Source organism: Leptonychotes weddellii, chromosome 11, assembly GCF_054177405.1.
Source record: "Leptonychotes weddellii isolate Sample4059 chromosome 11, ASM5417740v2, whole genome shotgun sequence".
NCBI lineage: Eukaryota > Metazoa > Chordata > Mammalia > Carnivora > Phocidae > Leptonychotes > Leptonychotes weddellii.
Window position 1 is genome coordinate 40566853 of NC_138379.1, and position 17744 is coordinate 40584596.

A 17744-nucleotide genomic window follows, 5' to 3' on the forward strand; every position below is an offset into this window, starting at 1 on the left:
ATGTTAAAAAAAGAAGAAGAAGATAGCAGGAGGGGAAGAATGAAGGGGGGGTGGAATCGGAAGGGGAGACAAACCATGAGAGACTATGGACTCTGAAAAACAAACTGAGGGTTCTAGAGGGGAGGGGGGTGGGAGGATGGGTTAGCCTGGTGATGGGTATTAAAGAGGGCACGTTCTGCATGGAGCACTGGGTGTTATATGCAAACAATGAATCATGGAACACTACATCAAAAACTAATGATGTAATGTATGGTGACTAGCATAACATAAAAAAAAAAAAAAAAAAATTTGTGTGTGAATACTCTACCAGCCCTCTAGTCACTAGGAAGCTGAGTGCGGCAGTCTGATCCCTTCCCTTGGGCTCTAAGGATACATAGTAGCTAGAAGAGGATATTTTCTTTCTGAACTGAATCAGTGATCAAAGAAGGCTCTTGAGGGAGGCCTGAAGCCTGTGGCTCCTTTAGTAGGCTGTGGGGCGAAGTGGCAAATAGCAGTCTTTAGAGTCAGACAGATCTGAGTTTGAATCCCTGCTCATTCTTTACCATCTCTGTCCTTTTGGATATGCCATTGAAAGTCTGCTCCTTGAGTTTTCTCCTTTGTCGTTTGACGATAATCATATTTGGGATTAAGAACATGGACCTGAGTCAGGGTGTCGGGGTTTGCATCCCCATCCTACCCACTTCCAGCCCTGGGACACTGAGCAAATGCCTCCACCTCTCTGTGCTCGGAGTGCCTAATATATGGAATGGGGCTAATACTACACTGTACCTGGAGTAGTATCATAGTTGTGGAGAGTACAGCATGAGAAATAAATGAAGTGGATTTGGAACAGAGCCTGGCATGTGGTAAGCACTAAATAAATAAACATTAGCTATAAATGTCATTGTTTGCAGGGTGGTAGTGAGATTTCAATTAGATGAGTATCCAGAATAATGTACAGTACTTCATGTGTGCTTAATACACCATTGCTGGATGAATGAAGGAAGAATGGGATGAGTAGGTCTCAAGCACAGAGCACAGTGCCCATTCTATATTAAGTAGGGGGAAGCGCCCACCAGCTGGGCATTAGCACCAGGGTGCTGGGCTGACCTGAACTGTCGCCAGCTGATCGTGCATACCCTTCCTCAACGCTGCATGCCCATCTCTCGGGGTCAGTGGCATCAGGTTAATAGCTTGAAATCAGCTCTTGCAGTGGTATTTATACCACAGACATGGGCAAATGTTATAAATCGAGTTTGGGTTCGTTGTTGTGGAGACAGAGAGAGAGAAAGGAAGGGAGGGAGGGAGGGAGAGAGAGAGAGAAAGAGTAGCATTGATTTGCACCTAACACATCCTTGACTGGCTAGGGGACCATTTTTACACCTGCCACTGCTGTCTTCAAAAACCAGTTCTGACAATGTGATTACAGCATACAGGATCTTTGGGAAAATAAGTCCTTTTGAAGCAGATAAGAAGGTATTAGTGGATGTTGAGAGCCTGGCTTTGGAGACCCCACAAAGTGAGGAGTGCATAGATTTTGTGGGGTTGGTCGCCACTAATGCCTGGCTCTGACATGAAAGAATAGACCCAGAAACAGATGGCTGGGTGTTTGGGGTGGTAATTCTGGGGCTTGCTGTAACTTGCCAAGACTGAGTTAGTGCTGGGAGCCTCCCAGAAAGATCATGACACTCTGCCTGGACCCTCCCGTCCTCCTTTAAATGCCATCTATGGGGCTCTCAGGTGGAGCCTTTCCCCAAGTCCTGAGTTAGGAGATCCATTTAAGGCCATTGCAAATCTACTTCAGTATCAATTGACTTTAAAGAAGTGCAGCGATTACAGGAGCCGGTCAGAAGTACAGCTGGTAAGTGTATTGGACAGAAGAAGAAAACTTGTTGCAAGCATTTGTTAACTGCCCAGGATTTGAAGGCTTGTCCAAAGTGATCTTAAAGAGAGGGGAATGCACAAAGCAAGGCTGCCCTGGGTGTATCCTGGGATCATGGCTGTCTCAGCCCAGCTCACCATCATTCATCAGTGGGCCTGAGCCCACAGTCCCCTCCAGATTCTTCAAGCGGGTGGGGGTGGGGTGGCGTCCATATTTATTCATTTTTTAGCTCTTCCGGTAAGTGGATGATTAGGCAGGTTTGACAACTGTTGCATCCTAATGAATAATCTCTCTTTTAAAATGTGTTGACATATCATTTGTGTTTCGATGGCCCTAAATGGCTTTAGAGGAGAGTCGGTTAATCTTCTGATCTGAGGAAGACCAGCTACTGTTCATTCTTGGAAGAATAAACAGAAATGTGCTGTGCTTTTAATCTTTAAATTAGCACCATTGGAGACTAGCAATTAGTAGCATTTCTCAGTGGGTGGTGTTCACACTCCCCTCCCAGGCACTGGAGAGCTCTGATCTAAGCTGGGTTTGGGGGACAGCACTGAGTTAGGGAGGTGGGCAGGGCCGGCTCACCTGAAACTGTGGGGCTGGGCAGAAGGGACAAAAGACAGTGCCCTGGACATAGGGCAGCTAAGGAACTACAGGGACCGTCCAAAACAGCAGATCTAAAGACGGTCACACACACAGAATTGAAAACCGACTGGAAAATGAAGGGTGTGTCACTGAGAGCAGCAAGACGGAGCCCGGGGGGTTTGGAAGAATGAAGAGGGAATTATCTGGGCAGGTGGGGTGTGGGGAGGCTTTTTCAGACGGAGTCTGATGTCTCCTGCGAAGGGCTAGAGCCACACCTATTACAGGGGAGGCTCCTTTTCCCGCCTGTTACAAAACCGATGCTCCTTTGTTTCAGTTGTTAACAGGCTTGGCTACCCATCAGAATCTCCCCGGGAGCTTGTGTGAAATTCAGTCTCTGGCCCCGGATCTACCTAATCAGACTCTGTGGAGGGCAATCCCTGGAGCCCGCGTTTTAACCAAGCAGATTCTCATGCGGACCAGTTTTTATCCTAGAGAGGCAGCACGGAGATTACTGAGTGTGAACTCTGGGTCCAGCCCAGTTGGATTTAAATCCTGACTTCACCGTTTACTCCCAGGGTCACATTGTGCCTTAATTTCCTTGTCTTCAAAATACAATACTAATAGTAACTACATCATAGGGTTGTCAAAAGACTTCAATGAGATGTTATGTGCAAAGCGTAAATCCCTGGTACATCATCATCATTATTATTACTATTATTATTATTTCCTTTATGAAACAGTAGCCAGTTAATGCAGAGATAGAGGGGTAGAGGAACTTCAGTCATCCTACACATAGACATACACATCGTATACATCCGTCAAGGGTTAAAAATTCACATGCTGGTGAGGACTCTAGTGTCCTGGAGAACGGATGACTTCTTAGTTTGGGTTCCCGCAAAAGCAGACCCTGAGACACGAGTTGAGGCCAAGTCCTCTGTGGTGTAGATGAGCCCCGGAAGCAGTGATGAGGAAGTGGGCAGGCCGTTTTGCAAGGATGTCTTTGGAGCTGCCCTCTAAAGAGCAAAGCCCCATCCGGCATCAATTTCCTGATCCTTTCTTTTCCTTTCTGCAAGAGATAGAGAATATCTCATTAGGTGTTTAAATCAGATTAACAGCCATTAGTACCAGACTTCTCCTGCTCAGCCTGCATTTTGTTTCTTTTGGGATGACCCTGTGAAGCTAATTGCTTTTTATGGGAGCAGTACGGGGGCACATATGGGGAGGAAAGAAAGGGCTCTGTTTGACCAGGATGGTCCAATTCCGCGTTTTGACTTGGCTCCTATGTCTGAAGGAGGGAAAGCAGGCAAGCAGCCTGCACTCTGGGCTCAGAGGGGAGGTACCACATGGGGAGGGTGGAGAGTGGCCTGTGACCTCCTAAGAGGGGCATGGTGTTTGATGAGCTCGGCTCCCGGGAGAGCTGGTTCACAGAGGTCGTTCAGATGTCAGCAGAGTAGGGATTTGTGGACAGTAGGAGGGCTGGAAGAAGCAACACAAGCGGGATGACACCTGGCCCCAGGCAGGGTGCAAATTGTATTTCTCCCTCAACGCTGGCTATTGACAACTCCACCACTGATTCTAAATCTGGCAAAGTCACAGAGAGCAGACTCCCTACCTCCTCTTTCCCCAACACATTAAAACAGACATGAAATACAGCTTTCCCCTTCTTTCCACAGTTATGCTCCTGCCCTGCTCCACCAAGACACTTTATTAAAAGTTATTTATAGAGGGACGCCTGGGTGGCTCAGTCGGTTAAGCATCTGCCTTCAGCTCAGGTCATGATCCCGGGGTCCTGGGACCAAGTCCCACATCGGGCTCCCTGCTCGGCAGGGAGCCTGCTTCTCCCTCTGCCTGCCACTCGCCCTGCTTGTGTTCCCTCTCTCGCTCTCTCTGACAAATAAATAAAATCTTTTTTTAAAAAGTTATTTATAGATATTTCAAGAAGTAGTTAAAGGTAGCTTACAGAGGGGGAAAAAAGTAAAAGAATGCAGCTTGGAGACAAGAAGTTGAACATCAAATCTTTAGCAAAGGTAGAGAGGCAAAAATGCTAAACCCTGTGATGAGTCATTAGATTTTTCTCTGAGCTTCCTGGCAGCCTTGGCAAAAAGGTCAATATGAGGGGTTATGGATTTGTGTTTATGTATAAAGAAAACCACAAGTTCTTCATATGTTTTTTTGAGCTGAGTTCTGAGAGGTATTTATCATATATACATTATAGATAATATGTAATAGGCAGTATCTTGGACCACAGTTTCCTAGCAAACGCAGAATGCCTCCGAGATAGTTCTTCCATGCTTTGGCAACTGATAAAAATTGAAGGAAAACATGAAAACCTAATTAGGTAAAGGTACTTTGCAAAGACTATGAGCCAATATTATCTGCAGTATTTCAGAACTTCTTCGAATTTTGATAGCAGCTTTTTGATCAGAGCTAAGGGAATGCTGTCTTCTAATCAGTAGCCAATGTCCAGGATGCAGCAGGCTGAGAACAGAATTTTTCTCTAGCTGGTCCACCAGAAACCTTTATTCTAGTTCTTTTAACAGAGCTCAGAGGTACAAAGGTGCAAGCAGCTCCTATGAGAAGCAAAGACTTTTCTTCTCTTGCTGCCACCTTCTCAGTGGTTCTTCTGTGTCTGTCTGGCCCTTCACATTTCCTGTGCATCAGGAGTTCACAATCTTACTATAACCTCAGCACCATACCAGAATAATAGAGCCTCTTTTGTTAGCCTTTGTGTATAACAAACCAGCCCAGAAGTTAGTGGCTTAAAACAGCAACCATTTATTGGCTCACAATTCTGCAATAAGGCAGCTCATGTCTGTACTAAAGGGTGTCAGCTGGGCTCCCTCTGCGTTTACAGTCAGCTGAAGGATCCAAGATGGCCTCACTCACATGTCTGGGCCTCAGTGGGGTGGCCTAAATTAATGGAGACTCCCTGGGCCTCTCAAGCTCAAGGAGGCTGGTCTTCCTTACTTAGGGCAGCAAGACAATGAAAGCAGAAGCTACAAGGCCTCCTAAGGCCTAGGCCTGCCACCGGCTTGGGTCCTTCCTGCTGCATCCTGTTGCCCTATGGTCAGTCCGGATTCAGTGTGTGGAGCAACTACACAAGGATGCGAATTCAGGGAGGCAGGATTCTTGGAGGATCATTGGGTGGCAGTCATCCACAGCCCCGTGCCACCAATAAACTCAACAACAGTGGTCCTGTAGGCAGTGGTTCTCACCCAAGGGGTGGAAAGGGAGAGAAGAGGACAAGTATGTCCCCCTTGCAGGTGAGGAAAGGTATCCTTTGGTATTAGCCCACTTCTTATTCCAAGTTCCCAGACTCATGCCACCATCAAAAGTTGAAATACTAGGCTTTTTGAGTTCTATTTAAAATTTTCTAAAAGGACAGATGAGAGGTGGACCTTTGAAGAGATGGAACAGGAAATGTTTTAAGAGGCCTCCTGGCAGCCATGCTTGACGATGTTGTAAGCATGGGGCACATTGAGTTAGGCCACTCTATGGCCGACCTCGTGACACCTGCAGACAGCGGTACCTCCAGGCCTCCCCAGTCGGCTGTGTGTTCAGAGATCATGAGGTCATGTTCACAGCTGCTAAAGTGAGATACATGGTGTGTTAACGGCAGCCTAAAAGTCACCTGAATTTTCATCAGGCTGGAACGAGAAAGCCTGACTGGCCTCATTGGCCCTAACTCTGGGAAAAGGGTCACACTGTGTACAAGGATGACTCAAATGATAATCGAGGCCATATGCTGATCACTTTTGCAGAAGCCAGAAAGCTGGAGGGCTAGATCACAAAGCCATTGGACAACAGAATCAGGGACAAGACATTCTGACTTCAGAGAGATGGTTAAATCTTTAAAAAGATTGAATGAAAGAGGACTAAACATAAGAGCCTATGTTTTGGCTCAGAGCATGCTTATGCACACACACACACAAGCATGCACCAACACATGCATGCAGCCATGAAGAAAAAGGATGAAGGAGCCTGGCTTAGCAGCACCGCATGAAAAGGACCTGTAGCTGTCTTTCCAGGAAGCTCAATTTGAGTCAAAAGCAGGCCAAATTAATGTGACCTTCATCTATATGAATGGGTGCATAGATTCTAGAATAAGGGAAGTGATTCGTTCATTCTATTCTGTATAGCCCAATTTACTCCATAAGTATTAGGCCAATTTCTAGGTGCATAATTTAAAAGTGTTAAAGAAAAGCACATACTTTGAGGGAAGTTCAGCATGATAAAAGAACCTGAACTCACAGATGTGAGGAAATATACAGAGGAACTAAACACATTTGACCTAGAGAAATCCCAGCAAGGACTTAAGGATGGTCTTTCACTCTAAATGGTTGTCATGTGGAAGAGGAATTTGATCTGCCCCCTTTGGCCCCAAAATAAATCTTGGATAAGTGAGTGGAGGTGGAAGGATGCTGGCATTTGGAACATCTAATCGTTGGAGTGGCCCACTAAGGAATGGGCTGTAGTGTTTCTGGTCACTGCAGGGGCTGGATGATCCCTCATCAAGCTAGCCAGAGGGGATTCAAACCTTAGATGGGTAATCAGTGCAAAACAAAAGTTAAAATCCTGTCCAACTAACTCTGAGGACTTGGCATTTGTAGGGATTTGCCCAAGATCACAGAGCAAGTTGGTAGCTGCCTAGGACCCAAGTTTCCTGCCTCCCTTTCAGCATTTCTGCCCTGGATGCCCAGTTGCCTCACGAAGGTGATGAGAACTCAAGCAGGGATGCCTAGGGACCATATCCTTCCCATCCATCCAGACCGATTTCTTTGACCAGCATCGTGTGGAAGAAGATTTGAAATCAATGTCTATGGGAGGACATACCAGTTCTGGCAGTGGCCACCATGCCTGACGGTCTTCCCTGGGCACGAGGTCCCTGCACATGCTCGTATCTCCTGCTTGGCCGCCATGGCCTTGCTGCTTGCAGACTTCTAACCTAGAGACAGGGCAGAGCAGGAGGAGGTGGTCCTGAACCAGAGCACAGGAAGAAGGCTTTGTAGCTCCTTCTTCTCTTAAAACTCCCAGTGTGATGGAAACTGACGAAGGGGGGAAAGCTTTTTTTGAGCATCTACAACGTGCTATGCATTTTTCACAAATGTTAATCCCATTTAATTCTCATAACAACTATATTAGTTTCCTAGAGCTGCCATGATGAAGTACCACAAATTGGGTGGCTTAGAACAATAGAAATTTATTGTCTGACCATTCTGGAGTCCAAAATCAAGTCCAAATCAAGCAGGGCCATGCCCCCATCTGAAGGTGATAGAGAGGGATCTGTTCCAGGCCTCCTAACTTCTGGTACCTTCAGATCTTCCTTGGCTTATAGGTGGTCATCTTCTCTTTCTGTTTCCCTACTTGTCTTCCTTCTTTGCATCTGTGTCTGTGTCCGAAGTTCCTCCTTTTTTACGAATACTTGTCATATTGGATTAGGACGTAAGGATCTTAACTCAGTTAAATCTACAAAGACCCTATTTCCAAATAAGGTCATCTTCTAAGGTACTAGGGTTAGACTTCAGCATTATCTTTTTGCAGGGACACAATTCAACCCCTAACAATCCACCCTGTGGCTCCCCAAAATTCATGTCCTTACCACATGCGAAATACATTCACCACATCCAGACATCCACCTAGATATCAACAACTAGTTTAGTAACAGGCCCAGGATCATAGCACTAATACATGGAAAGCAGCCTTAAAAGGCTGTTTTGCTGACTCCAAACACCATCCTCTTTCTAGTACCCAGGGCTGCTGCCATGGGGCACGCCCACTGTTGCCAGGCACTGTGCCTGCTACCTCATACCCTTTTCTGGCAGGGTTCCGGACTGTGCACCAAGGGACACGGAGCTCCTGCCGTCCTCTGATAGGGACGAGGCTCAGCCCAAGTGGGTCTGTTCCAGGGCCCGGGCTTGGGCAGGCTGAGAAGGTGGAGGAGGGCACATGAAGGGGCAGTCCTGGAGAACACAGGCAAAGGGTGGAAACTGAGTCCTGGGGAGGTACAGTGGTTGCACGTAGGAGAATGCAGCCCACTCCGGTCATCTTGGGGAAAGTTGCCTGAACTGCTCTGAAAAACCCAGTGAATGTTGCGGCTCTGCTATCACCAGCTGAGAGGCGAGCCCACAGGAGCCATCCACATTTATGAAGAAGCAGGGGAATCAGATGCTTAGCCAGGTGACAGCAGGCAGCAAACCAATACCAACTGCTCACGTGGCGTAATGCCTGGTCATCCGCTTCCTGGAAAGATGGAGATCCAGGCAGGACTGGGTCCCGGGCTGTAATCTTCACAGATGGAAGCTTTCTTTGGGCATTAGAGGAGCTCCAACAGAGGGCATTGGGGAAGAAAGAGGCCACTGAGCTGATGAAAAGAATATGGCTTTTGAAGTCATTAGACCGGCTTGAAACCAGCCTGTGCCACTCACACGCTGCATGGCATTGGACAAATTGAGAAACCCTTCTGAGGCCCATTTTCCCATGGGCTGGTGGTGGGGATTAAATAGACAGGATGTGTGAAGCACGTGGCCCTGTGTGAGTTGCTGAGCTCAATACAAACTGTTTCCCTTCAAAACTGAGTGGTGCTGGCCGTCCTGGGGAATATTAAGGAGACCTGGAGAGGGAAATGGACCCTCCAGCCTCTCTCTGGGGGAGTCAGTTCACCCTAAGAGGGTGAATATCTTAATCACACCTTCCCCCATTATGCTAACGATGCATTTCCTCCCTCCCAGAGGAGCTGAAGGAGAAGCTGACAGAGTATGTGGACAAGGTGAATGGCCAGAAGCCGGGCTTCATCAAAGTCGTGCGCCACAGCAAGCAGGAAGGCCTCATCCGCTCCCGAGTCAGCGGCTGGAGGGTGGCCACCGCCCCCGTAGTGGCCCTCTTCGATGCCCATGTGGAGTTCAATGTGGGCTGGTAAGTGCCCATCAGGAGAGGAAGATGAGTCCCAGTGTGGTCCAGGGCTGTAGCTCAAAGGAGTGCAAAGCATGCTGGGACCTCAGTCATAGTGGGGAAAGGAGAGAATTCTGGGAACAGCTGAGATCTGGATGTGTGACTGATGTAGGCAACAGGGCTGGCCCTTCGAGGCGGGGGAGAGTCGGGGGTCAACAAGTCAAAGCACAGTGTCTAAAGGTTATGGTGACATAGGGTGTGACTCTGGCTAGTGTCTGCCTCTAGGAGACGGGATCTGGGAGAAGGTAAATGCCAAGGGCAAAGCTGAGAGGACCAGCCCAGCTAAGCACAGGGCTGCAACTGCCCAGCAAGGGACAGCTGGACCAGACTTGAGGCAGGAGCCCAACTGCACAGACAGGATCAAGGCCCAGGGGTCAGAGGGGGAGAAAGTAGCTTGATGTTATCACAGGTGGGACCCCCCCAAAATGCCAGGCCAGACATAACATAGATCTCAGATTGTCCCTACTGGTGAAACTGGGTCTTACAAAACCTTCCTTTCCCTGGCCAGGGCTGCTCAGCTGTCGCGTGGGGCAAGAGAAAAGGTATATGGCCTCAGTGGCTGCAGCCAAGCAGGAATGGGGCACCTGATACCCATATCCCTGCAGGGCCGGCTGGTGCACTGTGGCCGGCCCACTGTGTGTGACTTTGCAAAGAGCCAGGGTGAGGAGGGCCCTTAAGTAGGAGGGAGCAGCCAGGCATGCACACCACATGGCTCGATTTGGGCATGCTTTTACATAACAGGCTCAAATTAAGGCTGCAAAGAAGCCGTTTTTTATAGTTGAAGTCCCTGCTTGCCATTTGTGACTATTTAAAAAGCATTTTCATTGGATTTATGGCCAGAAGAGGAGAGGGACACTTACTATTTCAAGCTGATTTGAATAAACAATTATGAAACAAATGCATTATTAATAAGAAGCTCATCATTCCTGTCTGCAAACACTTTACTTGCCTGGTGCCCATAGGGGCCTCCTGGCTGCTTGGAAAGCGCTACTCCCCACCACTCCTCGGGCAGTGGAGAACACGTGGGATGGAGTGGCTTGTCTGGAGGACTGAAGCGGCATTGAGTAATTGGTGGAAATAAGTTTGTTCTCACTTCCATGCCTCTGCCATCCTCATCTGCCTTTTCCTCCTGGTTGATACACTGAATTTTAGCAAAATCAAAGCCCAGGTTGAAAGCTTCCTATAGAACCTCAGATCTCTTTCTTTCTTCTTTCTTAGGTCTTGATTTTTTTTTTTTTTTTTTTTTTTTTTTAGTGGAAAAAAGGAAAGCAAACAGACACAAGGATCTAAGGCAGTAAGAATCTCTCAGTCAGCCCAGGACATGCTGCAGGAGTGGCCAGGCCTCTTGCCAAGCCAGAAGTATGGGGTGGGGGGGTGGGGTGGAGGTTAAACAGGTATCCTTCCCAGGAGGCAGAGCAACCCGCTGGAGCAAATAGCCAGGTAGTTTTTTTGCCTCTTTCTGCAGGAGAAGGAGCTTTAGGAGTCTCCAGTCTAGTATTTATCCACCCTGGAAGCAGTCACCCTTTTCTCCCTCCTTCTTGCTCAGGGCTGAACCTGTGCTCACCCGCATAAAGGAGAACCGGAAACGGATCATCTCACCATCCTTTGACAACATCAAATATGACAACTTTGAGATAGAAGAGTACCCACTGGCCGCCCAGGGCTTTGACTGGGAGCTGTGGTGCCGCTACCTAAACCCCCCCAAGGCCTGGTGGAAGCTGGAGAACTCCACCGCCCCAATCAGGTAAAGCATCCTTACCTGTAGGTCTCTCCGCCTTATCTTCCATGCAAGGGCTCCCCTCCCAGCTCAACCCTTATTCCCCAAACTCCAGCCCCATTGTGGGATGATGGGGTGGGGGTTGGAAAGGAATTACAAATGACCTTCAGTCACCACTTACAGGCCCTGATGATCCCTTTCAATAGAACCATGGCCCCCAGAATCCATTCAGAGGCTCAAACTTATTCATTTCAACACATCACTATGGGACACCTGCTGAGAGCCAACGGCTGTGCTGGGTGCTGGGGATCCAGAGTGACTAAGACTCAGTTCCTGCCCCCAAAAGCCTGCAGTCTAGTGAGGACAGACAAAATAATTAGAATAATAAATGATCGCTGGAGGAAACGGCACAGAAAGTGGGGAGAATCTTTTTTGGAGACTTTGCACTTGTTTTTAAGTGCATATAGTAGATGGCAAGGTTGGGCAGGGACACTCATAGCTGAAGAGACAGAGTGAGTTCATGGACACAGAGGAAGAATAAAGGGACCTTTGTGAGGAGGAGTATGAGGACACAGCCCCATGCAATGAGGCTGAAGGGGCAGAGAGGCAAAATCAGACCCCACAGCAGCTTCTATGCCTTGCTGCTATTTGAGTTTATCCTGTAGGATTCAGTTAAAAGTGGCTTCAAACTGCATTTCAAGGATCCCAAGCTCTTTCTGCCTTCACTGCTGCCTTCCCAGACCCCAGATGACTCACTTGTGCAGCCTCTGTTCTCTGGGTCGGGACTTCTGAAACAGCCACTCCACCAGCCCTTATTTCTGTCTGGTTCATCACAGATCGGGTGCCTTTATGCTCTCTGCAAAGTCCTGCCCATTAAACACACAGATGGCACCAGAGGTGGCCGAGGGGACAATTCTTGGAATGAAAAAGGAGATTAGAAACTGATGTTGCTTTGTATTACCTGAGGGAGAAAGATTATGAAAAATCTAATTGAAAGTGGGCGATTATTATCTGAGATCACATCTTTCCTTGCCAGAAGAAAAAACTGTATTCACATTTAAAACAGGCTGGAAGAGAACCATCTAGCTTTCCTGCAGTTATCTCTGTTACCCACCTGTTAGCCCCTGCCACGATTTTGTGTTGTTAAATATTTGTTCGGGTATTGCTGTGTGAAAGGGCCTTTTACACGCATGGTCTCATTTGCTCCTCATTATAACCTTGTGACAGCTCATTGTGTCATCCCTGTTTTACAAGATGAGGAAAACCCGCAAGACGGAGGAAGGAGAATGGCCCTGCCAAAGGCTGTGGGCAGTGGAGCCAGGATCTAAACCCAGGTCAGCTAGATTCCACATCTAGTTGTCATCTCATAGACACCCACTGTTGAGCTCAGAACTGGCATGGCTGAATTCTGCCGTTCAGGATGCTGAGTGATCCTGGAAGGGGGTATGCTGTCATGCAGGGAACATTCTTGCAGAAGACTGCACTGATATTCGCTGCTTTGTTCTGCTCATCTTGAAATGTGTTGGCCTAGTCATAGTAAACCTGCATTCTAGGCCCTTGACAGAGAGTATCGTCTCAGCACAAAGTTTTCATCACCTAATTCTTGTCAAAAACTTGCCCAAGAGAAATTATATTCATGGAAGTTTTTTGGGAAGAACATTATTGATTTTATTCCTAGATGAAGATAACCCCACAGAAAGCTGTGGGTTATAAAAACATACCTTGCCCACTTTGGCTCCTGTTTCCTTGGAGCTGTACGTCAGTGCTGTGCCACATGATGTAAGCTATAAAAAGAGTCCAGAGATACCTTCTATTGCTTTCTAAAGTGACGTCTTCAAGAGTGTTGTTCACTATGTCCCAAAGTGACCTCTAAGAAGACTGACATAAGAAATTTCTTTCAAACTGACGGCTAGTCAAAGAAAACCTTGTTAGCCCCAAGGAATGAGTATGAAATTTTCACATGGAAACTATAAATCTTATTTCTAAGACATGTATGTTCATTTTCACCTTGGCTACCGGGAAGCTTAGCATCAATTTTGTGGGTCTCCTTTAAGAACTGTGAAGGAGGACCTAATGCTGTGTTCTAACTGGCCCCCAATTTGTTGTGAACTTTTGGTCTTTTCAGACATTTATGTATTTTGTTTTTCAATGTATTGTACATTTTTTGTAAGCTATCTCCAATCTTTTTGGGAACGAGGTAAGGTATAAGCCAATAACACGTTCAGGCTGACAGGGTCCACTTCATACCCTAGCTGATTAATAAGTAGTAGACTGTCCGAACTGGCCTGTGCTCATTGCACAGTAACTGTTTTAGATTCTGATGTTTCCCTGAGTGGGTTTGGCCAAATGGGGGAAGACCCCTTCCTGCATGTCTTGGAACACCGTGTTGAAATATTCAACATTTCAAGAATGTCAAGGAGAAGGTTGAGACTTCACTCTGCCCACTCTGCCGGGCTGATGTTTTTAAATCACCATGCATCTAAAGAGGGGATTCTCTGGGTTTCTTCAATGTGCAAGTGCATCTTTTTAAATGATTTTTCAAGTAACCATCATGCCCCAGAGGTTTTCAAGGTTTTAGATTATTTAATTTAATCTCTGTGAGGTTATAGTTGATTCTGTTTCATAGATATGGAATCAGAGGCTCCGAGAAGCTAGGGAACTTTTCTCAGTGACACACAGCCAAGCAGGGACTTTACTCATAGCATGCAACTCCAAGGACAGGATCAAGCATCCTCCACTAGAGCAGGAACTCAGCCTACTTTCGGAGTAGTGGATTGAAGTAGATTGGTTGCCCTGGCTGCCCGTGGTCTATGAAATGTGAGCCTATCCAGAATAAAATGCTGTGATTTGAAAGAAGGAGGGGCAGGGACCCCAAGGCCCCAGTCTCTGCCTGAGCAGCCTCCTGTACCAGCATTGTCCAAAGCAATGGCCTGCAAAAGAGCTGTTTCTCCACCTTGATGAGTTTCCAATTTCAAAGATGGGTCCATTTGCATGTGACTGACAGTTTTCTCATAGCTGAGGTTTCATCATTTCTCTTTTTCTTTCTGTTCCCCTCCGACTCCTTCAGCCACCAGCTGATAAGATGCTATACAAGGGCTAGAAATGGTAGCTGTGTGCAGTGGAATAATTCAAAGTCATTTGTGTAAGTTAATGCTCTCAGCAGAGAAGTGCACTCACGCTGATTCTCCCAATCCAAATCACTCCTAGTGAAGTTCTGTGCTTCACTGGGCACCTGCCCACAGCCGGTGAGCCCCACACTCACGCTCTCACTCAGGAAAGGCCCTCCAGCTCCTGCACTGACTGGCTGTGGATGTGTTGCTCCGGCCTGAGACCCAGGCCATCCGCTAAGCCCTACCCACTGGCTATCTCCTCCTAGTGTCCCACAGGCACCTTCAGATCGGTTTTCCCAGGAGGGAATGCTTCTTCCTTCTGAAACCAGCTTTTTCTCTACAGCCCACATTGATGGGTGGTCCCCACCCCACCATTACCCAAGCCACAAAGCCAGCTGGCATCTGGATGCCTTCCTCTCTCTCACCTGTTCATCTGTCTCTAAGTTCTATGGATTTACATTAAGATGTGTCTTTAAGCAATCCCTCTCCCCATTCCTGATCCTCTGGTCAAGGACGTCATAATTTCTCCCTAGACCTAGCACCAAGCTTCCCCACTAGATTCCTCTTTCCACCCAGCCTCTTCCAGGCAGTCACCCCACAGCTGCCTAAGGGTTCTTTTAAAAGCACAGATCTGTTTGTTCTCTATATTTAAGAGTCTGGTTTTTTTGTCTGTCTCTTTTTTTTTCTTTGTTCATTTATTTTGTTTCTTAAATTCCATGTAGCGTGAAATCATAGGGTATCTGTCTTTCTCTGACTCACTTATTTCTGCTCATACCAAAGTCTGCTTAAAATTCCCCACTGACACTCCTTTACCTCCAGATAAAATCCAAGTCATTTACCATGCTCTCCAAAGCCCCAACTGATCTTTCTAAGTGAGCCAGGTTGATGTGCAGAACTCAAGCTGGGGAAGGGTGGGGAGTTAGCTCGGGTGCCCAGGTAGAAACAGAGACTGGCTGTGTGGTTTGGAGCTCAGATGTCAAGGCAGCTAGAGATGCAGACACTCGGGCCCGGCTGGCGGGCTGAGCACCACTCCCCTGGGCTGTCACCCACTTCAGTACCACCCGCAATGAGGACCGGCCCCGGGACCAGAGCATCCCTGCTGCCACCCTGAAGAAACTGCCTCCCTAGAGCAGCTGGTAAAGGTGGGCCTGGGAGGGCCACTCAGAGAACGAGGCCCACACCGGCTCTGGGGGCAAAGGAAGGAAGAGGAAGAGATCCTCCTGTAGGAAGGCACCACGCTCGGACTCCTCTGGTCTTCCCCAGGAAGCAGCCCCTCTGCTAACTGCTGGCCCATCTCCCCACACCCCTGCAGGAGCCCTGCCCTCATTGGCTGCTTTATTGTGGACCGGCAGTACTTCCAGGAGATCGGCCTACTGGACGAAGGCATGGAGGTCTACGGAGGCGAGAATGTCGAGCTGGGGATCAGGGTAAGCAAGGGTTCCCGCCCAGAGGGCTTGGCTCTGCTCCCCAAAAGGTAAATGAGTCTAGGGGGTGGAGAAATGGAGCTCAAGGGTGAGGGTCACAGATGGATTCTGAATGTCTAATCCCTAACCTTGCTCCATGTGTATGATCAGAGCTGCTTGGGGACAGGATAGAGACAGAGGAAGACACCTAGAGAAATTTCGGGAAGAATAGGACTTCAGAAACTGCTTTGGCTAGGGCTGGGGACATGGGAGAGTCGAGCTCCCTACTACAGGAACGACGTCTTTGTTAAAACCAAACGTAGGCTCCTCAGGGCTGAGCAAAGATGTGCTCCAGGAAGAGACCTACAGGCATCGAGGGGTGGCTGGACCAGAGTGACCCTCAGAGTCACTTCCTCTCAGAGTCACCTCCCCTTGGGATTTCTCACTCTGATATTCTCTGCCTCCTCAACAGCAGCCCAGAGAGCTTTCCTAAAGACTTTGTGAAGAGAGGGCTGCAGGGGGGCACCTGGGTGGCTCAGTCAGTTAAGCATCTGCCTTTGGCTCAGGTCATGATCCCAGGGTCCTGGGATTGAACCCTGCATCGGGCTCCCTGCTCAGTGGGGAGCCTGCTTCTCCCCCTCCCTCTCCCGCTGTCCCTCCCCCCCGCTCATGTTCTCTCACTCTCTCTCTCCCAAATAAATAAATAAAATCTTAAAAAAGAAAAGAGAAGAGAAGAAAAAGAGGGCTATAGGGAAATAAACTCATGGAGTATAAAGAGCAAAACACAGCCAGGCTCACTCCATTCTGTTTTCTGACCCCACCATGTGCTGGTCAGATACTCAGACCTGTTCATACCTCATGCCATTCTTCAGAGGTAGCCACTATCCTGCCCCAAATTAGAGGGCTTTTTGCAACTATCAACACATGGTGCAAATCCACAATAGGCATCATTTAATTTCTCATGCCCCAGGAACATTTTCTAGGCTCTGACTTTTTCTCCTGGGCCCATGAAAAGATAACTCCAAAATGATACCCCACCCCCATCACGTCTGAGGGATGCATGAGGTCTCCTGGTGGTCGGCAGGAATGTGATAACAGATACAATCAAGCACCTCATCCTAGAGGGAAGCCCACCCCTCTGCCCAGGTTGTGGTCCTATCCTCACAGAAATCCCAACATTCAAACTGTGGCTTGTCTCCACAGTGGTCTCCATTGTCCTGTCCATGGGGATCTTAATTTTAAGCAGCCTGGCAGATCCTTGTGTGACAGCCCTTGGAGAGGACCTTGAACCTGCTGGTGTTCTGGCGGTCATCCAAGATATCCCTCCTCACTGTCAGCCCTCATGCAGACCACCCCAACATCTGGCTGGTTCCAACCAATGACCCCACTCTTGCCCCTTTGGCTTCAGTGTCTGTATCTCCAGTTCCCGCTCAAGGACTCCAGCTTGGATCCACCCTTCTCTTACCTCTAACTTCCTTAGACCTGCCACCCCACTGGGCAGTCAGCTGACCCTGGACGGACCTCGCCCTGCCCCAAAGGGAGGCGGGGCACCTCCACAGAGCATCTCCCAATATCTGCAGTGGCCTGACCAGCACTGTGGGGGCTGCACTTATTGCCCAGACTTAATCCTAGGGCTCTGAAGACTGGCAGCAGGAGCAGCTTGGCTGAAGCTGAGTTTAGAAAATACCTTTAGATGCCCGTGTTCACTGAAACTCAGAGAAATTGCTTTGAAGGCCGTCAGAATGCGTGGGCTTCGTGGGGAGCTAATGGATTCACAGAGGAGAGCGCCCACAGTGTCTCCCTGGCCTCTCCAGCTCTCTCCCTCCATCACTCATTTCTTCACCACCTTGTTTCAGCACCGCTCCTGGGTAAATGGTGGCCCCCAAACATACTATTTTTCACCAGGAGCTACTGCCAGGAACTGGGGGAGCAGGTAGAACCCCCTCCCATATGCATGCTGTCTGGGTAAAGACCAAGAGGAGTTAGACGCATGAGCTCTTCTTCTCACATGGACGTGAGGTAGGCATGGGGTGGTGGGAGATCTCCGGCTTCTCCTTGCCTAGATTAGAAAGCTGCTCTGGAGTGGGGGCCTGGGTGAGGCTTTCAGATACGTGGTAAAAATC

At 48.3% G+C, this 17744-nt stretch overlaps 1 protein-coding gene across 3 annotated transcripts in view; it reads left to right on the forward strand.

Annotated features, from left to right (window-relative positions):
* Nucleotides 1-17744, forward strand: part of GALNT18 (polypeptide N-acetylgalactosaminyltransferase 18) — a 311471-nt gene that overhangs the window by 205154 nt on the left and 88573 nt on the right. For all 3 annotated transcript variants that reach the window (XM_081798605.1, XM_081798606.1, XM_081798604.1), the window contains exons 4-6: nt 9172-9355; nt 10938-11135; nt 15531-15645. In XM_081798605.1, coding sequence (XP_081654731.1) covers nt 9172-9355; nt 10938-11135; nt 15531-15645 — 497 coding nt within the window. The remainder of the gene's footprint in view (nt 1-9171; nt 9356-10937; nt 11136-15530; nt 15646-17744) is intronic.